The sequence below is a fragment of the Crocodylus siamensis genome, chromosome 2 (genome assembly GCF_052110815.1).
Source record: "Crocodylus siamensis isolate JL-2025a chromosome 2, ASM5211081v1, whole genome shotgun sequence".
In the NCBI taxonomy this organism is placed as follows: Eukaryota; Metazoa; Chordata; order Crocodylia; family Crocodylidae; genus Crocodylus; species Crocodylus siamensis.
In genome coordinates this window covers 167773860-167781296 of record NC_143396.1, presented here as the reverse complement: position 1 = coordinate 167781296, position 7437 = coordinate 167773860, and the positions used below count along the sequence as shown (strand labels likewise).

The following is a 7437-nucleotide window of genomic DNA, read 5'->3' as shown; positions in this document are numbered from 1 at the left end:
ACAGAGGTTTGGAGGGGCATGTGTCCCAGATCTGCATGGGGCAGGATGGGCTGGGGCTGGCCTCTTCCCAGCCAAGCAGATCTTCAAGCTGAAGAGCTGCATATTGGAAATCAGATTGGTATCAGTCGATATGCCTCCTTAAAAATCAGCTATCAGTATCAGCCCCCAAAATTTCTTATCTGTGCACCCCTAATATTTTCTTTTTATTCTATTTATTCTTAGCAACTGACCATGTTCATGTTGACAAACTGATTATCTGGGAAAGTTTTCCCCAGCTATTGTCCTCCTTAGGCTATCCTTCACCTCTTTGTTTCTCAGGCTGTAGATCAAGGGGTTCAGCATTGGGACCACAAGAGTATAAAATACAGCTGAGATTTTTTCCTGTTCCAGTGAATAGCTGGAGCTGGGTTGGATGTAGCTAAAAGTAATAGACCCATAGAAAACAGTGACCGCTGTCAGGTGGGAAGTGCAGGTGGAGAAGGCTTTGCATCTGCCTTCTGCAGAGTGGATCCTTAGAATGGCAGACAGGATGTATACGTAGGAGATGATGACAGTCAACAAAGTTAACAAGGCTATGACCCCAGAGAAAGCTAACAGAACAATCTCATTTATATGAGTATCAGAGCAGGAAAGTTTTAGCAGTGGAGGGAAGTCACAAAAATAATGTTTAATGATGTTGGGTCCACAAAATGACAATCTCAGCAAGCCACATGTGTGTGTCAGTGAATTGAAGAGACCTCCTATATAGGACATGGATACCAGCTGAATACATGGTGTCTTACTCATGACAACAGTATACAGCAATGGGTTACAGATGGCTATGTAGCGGTCATAAGCCATGGCAGCCAACAAGAACCCTTCTGTGGTAACAAATACCACAAAAAGAAAATATTGAGAAAGACAAGCAGAATAAGAAATGGTTTTCTTCTCCACTAAGAAGTTCACCAGCATCTTTGGAACAAAGACTGAGGAGTAGCGGAGGTCCACAACAGACAAGTTGCTGAGGAAGAAGTACATGGGAGTGTGCAGTCTGGGATCAATCCAGATCAACACAATCATTCCAAGATTTCCTATCAGAGTGATGATGTAGACTAACAGGAACAGCACGAAGAGTGGAATTTGCAACTCTGAACGGTCTGTCAACCCAAGGAGGATGAAGTGTGCTACCATGGTATAATTGCTTTCATCCATTTAAATAGGACTGCATGATACCTGATGAGAAAATGAACTTGATCAGTATGGAAGAAGAAACAACTATTACAAAAGCAGAATCTGACAGATGATGTAAAAGTTTCTGTAAACTACATTCTGTGGTCCATGATTGCCCGTTAACTTAACTACCACCATGGAAATTGATGACTAGGCACTCCAAGACACAAAACTTGTAGTTGCCTTGAAGGGACAGTTTGTTAAGCCTATAGACATGCCTCATCTGATTTTTGGTTATAAAGAACAGAATCTCCTCTCTACAGAACTGAGAAGCTAGAAACCAATGGGATCAGATTCTAGCTCTTTAAAGCAAAAATGAAAAACAATGTCCAATAAATATTCAAGCAACTTCACAAACTGAATGACATTTTGCATACATGTACCTTGAAGTTTAATGTATACAAGATGGGCAAGAATAGATTGACAATTAAGACAATTTTTAATTTAATTCTGGCATCTGAAGTTTCATGCATTAAATTTTTCAAAAGTCCTAAAGACAGAAGCAGTGCATTTCCAATAAGAGGGAAACCTAAAGACAGAATCCTAAAGACAGAAACAGTTCATTTCCAATAAGAGGGAAACTTTTCCAAGGTTAAGAAGTGGTATGAAGCACACAAAGTGATTCAGGCAATCTTTCTGCCACCGGGCTTGTTTCTCACCTCATCATGTTTCATTGCACCTTGTCTCGTGTCCATTTTTCCTCACAGTTCTTCATGAAACAGCAAAGGACAGTCAGGAGGATTTTGTGAGCATTTGGACACTACCTGATCAGAATCCTAATTTGTTGGGGTTATACTTTGTTGCTAATTCCAGGCCTAAAAATTCAAGAGAAATACAATTTCTCTTTTATTAAAGGGCAGAAAAAATGAGTTATAATTACACAATACAAGCTGCTTATTCTTGAGCAGAAAGGGATGAGGCTGATATGGGTTATTTATACTACTATTAAGGGGTAGGCAGACACAAAATCCCTGGAGCACAGCACCTCTCCTAGTCCCAGGGTGGGCACAGCTGGGACCATTAAAGTTCCACCTTGGAAGCCTGCAGTAATTGCTCCCCAAAGTTTGTTTTCAATAGGTGTACATGGTCTGCGGACATGTTTATTTTCCTTTGTTTTGTATTATTGATAGTTCACCCTGTTTTCCTGAGCCAGCAGATCAAAAATGTTTCATAGTAAAGAAGCCCTGTTCTATTAGGTGTAAAGTAATAGATGTGTTAAAGTGGAACTTTTTCCAAGTCTCACTAGTTGGGAACCAATTCACAGTTGTCATGGTTCAGAGGTGTCCACACATAAAGTATCCTGGCATTTCAGACAGAATAGGTTTCTATCAGCCATTGAAGTACTGTAACTCAGGCACCATGGGTGGGAGTGAGCACCCAACCCAGAATGTCTCACAGTGGGCTAGTTAGCGGGGAGACAGAAGTTGATGAGCTAGATCCACTAAAGAAGTTCAGCCTCTCAATCCTGAATCTTGCAGCACCTATCTTTTCGCTCACTTCTACTTACTAAAATATACAGTCCTGTATTATGTGCCTAGGCTCTCTATACAGTGAGGAGATTTAACTGCCTATCCCTGGAATTAACAAAAGCTAGCATGTTAAACAGAAGCCCTCTAAGCTAGACAACAGGAAATCCTGAGAAGGGTATAACTTAATCCCTAATCTCTGTGTGTTCAAGGCCATTGATGCCAGGATCCATTGCTGATCTGGTGCAAAAAATCTTTGGGTGCCTAAAGAAGAACATATGTATGACTGAGTTGTCTAGTTTCCAGTGAATTCCAAGTGTCAGTCCTAAATGCCAGTCAGCTGCTACCTAACCCTGGAAAGTAGCACCACTATTGGACACCTCTCTGACTAGCTTAGAAGTCCTCCAGATACCAGAGTCCTGTTTCTGCATATTCCCAGAAGTGCCCCACCCTAAACGCCTCAGCAGTAAAGTACCACAGGGCTCTTGGGCCACAAATACATTCCCTTATATTCTCAAGCTAGCATTTAAGTCCAACCAGGATCCAGTTCCTGCTCTCAAGATTAATTGTTTTTTATCTAAAGGTGCTTGAATGGAAAATGCATAAAGAACAATGGGACAGGAATTAAAATCTAAAATCTGCCTCACCTCCACCCCCAAACACTAGGCAGGGATTCCAGGGTCTGTAACTTTGGCCTCATGCATCTTGCATGTTAGGTTGTGGTGTGTACAGTTTTACCTGGTATGGTGGAGGACTCTCCAAATTCCACCCCACCCTTTAACTTTACCTGTAGCCTCCTGGTTAGGACACACTCAGAGGAGATGAAAAATGTGTGTTTGGGTTACCTCAGTCTAGGAGTGCCCCAGAATACAGGACCCCCACTTCCTGGATGGGGAGAACGCTAAACAATAGGTAGTTGTATAAAAGGTAAGAGACAGTACCACTAACTCTATACCTCCTCCAGTAACCATGTTTTGGTGGGTGGTAATCCCTGTTCTGTTCCTTGGAAAAAGAACAATAATTTCATCACCTCAGGAGAGATGAATGAAATAGCAAAGTGTTTGAAGAATTTATATATGGCACCAGAAGCATAGGTATGAACCTTGCTCCAGGCTCATACTAAGTAAGCACATGTCCATTCAGTCTTGGAAGTGCCAATGATTTGCAGATTATTGTGCTGTGAACTAGTGATTACCCTTCAGAATAGAGACTTGTATTTGCTGTAGGTATTTCTCTAGAAATGTCAGATATTTGACCAGCAGTTACAAAAAAAGGCAATAAAATGTTGGACAGGAAAATAGCTTATGCCACTGTATAAGACTGTGCATCCACATCTTGAATATTGCATGCAGTTTTCACCTGCCCATCTCAGAAAGAATGAAAACATACAGAGAAAGGTAATGGATATGATCAGAGGTATTTGGCAGTTGCCATACCGGGAAAGACTCAGGAGGCTAGGACACTCCACTTTTGAAATAAGGTTGGGCTGAGAGGCTTCTGATAAATATGTATAATAAATATGTGAAGGGTGTGGATAAAGTGGATAGGGTACTGCTATTCAGCAAGGCCCCAAATACAAGAGCAAGATGGCATCCAGTTAAGTTATCAGGAGATGGATTTAAAACAAGGTTTTTTTTTGGTCACAATGTATAGTAACATTTTGAAACTCATGGATACAAGTAGTTGTAGAGGCAGATAATATAATCCGGTTCAAAAGGGTTTGAACAAATGGAGCCATTACACAGAACAATCAGGAATACATCCTCTCACATCCCTAAACCAATGATGATTGATGCCAGGGTATTGCTGAGGATGGACTACTTTAGATATGATGTTCATATACTTCTCCCTTTAAAACATCTACAACTTGCACTGATGGAGCATGTGTCAGAATCTGTAAGGTGAATGTGAAAAAGCTCTAACCTGGAAAAGGTGAGATCTGGTCTCTAGTTTCTGTTCCAGTGAATATTTCATTAAAAGAAAAAATATCAGGTAGCAGTTAGAATCCAGATGCTGCCTTCCTCGAAGTGAAACTCCCCATCCCTCACAGCCTGAAGAGTCAAGCTCTCTTTCTGACACACAAAAAAGTCAAAACAATTACTTATCATCTGATGAAGTAGGCTGTTAAGCATATTTGTCTCTGATTTAGTCTATGGTTCAACTTTATCCTGCCTTCTTCCTGATTTTAGACCAACTACCTCTCTCAGAAGAACATGGCAGAACCTCAGTAGGTGGAATTAAGGGATACTAAACACCACATTGTAACTTATGGCTTAGTATTTAGGATAGTATCTAGGGAGGTGGAAGGGGAAGGAAGAGAATCTATAGGCTCTGATATATATTCAGGCCCGTGCTCTAATTCATGGCGCTTTACATAAAGTGCCATGAGTTACAGCACCCTCCCTCCAACCCCCAACCCAACAGATGTTCCTCTGTTGGGTCAGGATGAGGGGATCAAGCCTGCTTGCAGGACCCAGAGAGCTGAGGAGCTGCCACTGTCCACAGCCTCACGTCCCCACCCTTCCAGCTCCAGGTCTATTAATAGGAAGGCGGGGGGAGAGAAGAGGAAGCCAGCAGCAAGAAGCTGCTGACTGTACTTCCCCTAGCCTGAGCTGGAGGGGTTGGGGAATGGATTGGAGCTCCCCTCATCCCACACCTTGTGGACTCAGTTAGTCCCCCCACCCCTGCAGTACCTTAGCCCCCAGATTCAGATTTTTAAGTTTCAATTAAATCCTGAACATATGTAAGGATTGTAAATCAAGGCAATGAAATGAAGCCCATAGACCTCCTCTTTTTTTAAACCAATTATACTTTTTTATTAATTGATTAGAATCAACTTCATAAACACATTGACTGAAAACATTTTCTCCATTGTATCATCTTCTTAAATGTATCCTTCACTTCCTTGTTTCTCATGCTGTAGATGAGGGGGTTCATCATGGGGACAATCAAAGTATAAAATACAGCTGAGATCTTCTCCTGGTCCAGTGAGTAGCTGGAACTGGGTTGTATGTGGCTTAAACTTACAGGCCCATAGAACATGGTGACAGCAGTGAGGTGAGAGGCACAGGTGGAAAAGGCTTTATGTCTACCTTCAGTTGAATGGATCCTCAAGATGGAGAAGAGGATGTACATGTAGGAAATAACAACAAACAAGAGAGTGGACATGGCAATAACTCCAGAAAAGGTTACAAGCAGAATTTCATTGATGTGGTCATCAGAGCAGGTGAGTTTCAGTAATGGGTTAGTGTCACAGAAATAATGGTTGATGACATTGGGCCCACAGAAAGACAGCCTCAGTAGGGCACATGTGTGTGTCAAAGAGTTGATGAGCCCACCAATGTATGATCCCACCACTAACTGAATACAGACTCTCCTGCACATAACCACAGTATAAAGCAGTGGATTACAGATAGCTACATAGCGGTCATATGCCATTGCCGCCAGCAAGAATCCTTCTGTGGTCACAAGCACAACAAAAGAAAAGTGCTGGAAAATGCATGCAGAGTATGAAATAGTTTTAGTCTGCACTAAATTCAGCAGCATCTTTGGAGCAAAGACAGAGGAATAGCACAGATCTACCAAAGATAAATTACTGAGAAAGAAATACATGGGAGTGTGAAGTTGAGGATCAATCCAGACCAATGCAATCATTCCAAGATTCCCCACCACAGTGAAAACATAGACCACCAGGAACACCACAAACAGGGGGACCTGCATTTCTGGACGATCAGTTAGGCCCAGGAGGATGAAATGCGTCACCTTTGAGTGATTCCCCACAGACATTTATATGATATTAAAAGATAGCATACCTGCTGGGATAAAAAATGTGATCAGTGCAAAAGAAAAAAAAAAAAAAGATCATTGCATGAAATATGAATTACACCATTTGGTTTGGATATATGTCCAGAAACAAGCTATACACATGTTGGGCAAGGTTCTGAATTAGTTTACACTCATTTTTCATGAGAACTGAGGCTGTAAAAGAGGCCTTGGAAATGTAGACATCTGCTTTCCTTAATGTAATTCATATTGATTATAAAGTTTCCAGTTAGCAATGGGGCTTTGAAAAGGTATATCTATAGCGAAATACTCCTGTAATTGCTCAAGCTCATTAGCTGGCTTCTTTATATTGAATACTCACTTGTATATCGCATAGTTCTGGTACTTTCAATTTCATCCCTGACTGAGATACAAGTTCATTCTCCTTTCAGAGCATCCTTTTGGATACACACAATGTCTTTGTTGTGTTCCAGATCTGTTCACTGATTCTCATTGCATCTCTATTGTGTTGTTAATCCAAAAGTGTTTTAATATTGTGAGTAACATCTGCAAACTCATAACATTGGCTTAAAAGTCATGCTTTAAAAACCCCCCAACAACACAAGTATAATTGTGGATTTGGCAATAATGGGAATCATCTCCTGGCAGATTCTTGGTATTTTGAAATAATGAGCAGAAATGAAAATTTAACTTTTGGAAATCTTGAAAAAAGGAAAGGAATGGAGCCCTGGATGCCTGCAAACTCTCAATTCTGAGGAAGTCTTCCATAAGCAATGAGTTCCCCAGCAACCTACAAGGCAGATGAAGCAACAGGAAATCAGGCAGATTTCACTAAACTCAGCTGAAGTCACATCAGCTGCTCAAATGATCCAGTTTTAACAAATCAACAAATTCCAAAGAAATGATAGTTCATTAGAACAAGTTTCAATTAGCGTTGGCTAGATTTTTGTTTTCTCATACTTACATCAGCCTTATTTTC

At 41.0% G+C, this 7437-nt stretch overlaps 2 protein-coding genes across 2 annotated transcripts; both read right to left on the bottom strand.

The window, feature by feature from the left end:
- Positions 1-252: 252 nt before the first annotated feature.
- LOC149871161 (olfactory receptor 5J3-like) lies at positions 253-1191 on the bottom strand. The gene has a single exon (XM_090034851.1). It carries the CDS (start codon positions 1189-1191, stop codon positions 253-255), a length of 939 nt encoding a protein of 312 aa, XP_089890977.1.
- A 4322-nt stretch (positions 1192-5513) lies between these two features.
- LOC149871160 (olfactory receptor 5J3-like) lies at positions 5514-6464 on the bottom strand. The gene has a single exon (XM_090034579.1). The coding sequence runs from the start codon at positions 6459-6461 to the stop codon at positions 5514-5516; it is 948 nt and encodes a 315-aa protein (XP_089890705.1). The 5' UTR covers positions 6462-6464.
- Between the last annotated feature and the right edge of the window lie 973 nt (positions 6465-7437).

Coding starts and splice junctions, on each gene's coding strand:
- LOC149871161 (XM_090034851.1), bottom strand. CDS start 1,191: ATGGATGAAAGCAATTATACCATGGTAGCACACTTCATCCTCCTTGGG.
- LOC149871160 (XM_090034579.1), bottom strand. CDS start 6,461: ATGTCTGTGGGGAATCACTCAAAGGTGACGCATTTCATCCTCCTGGGC.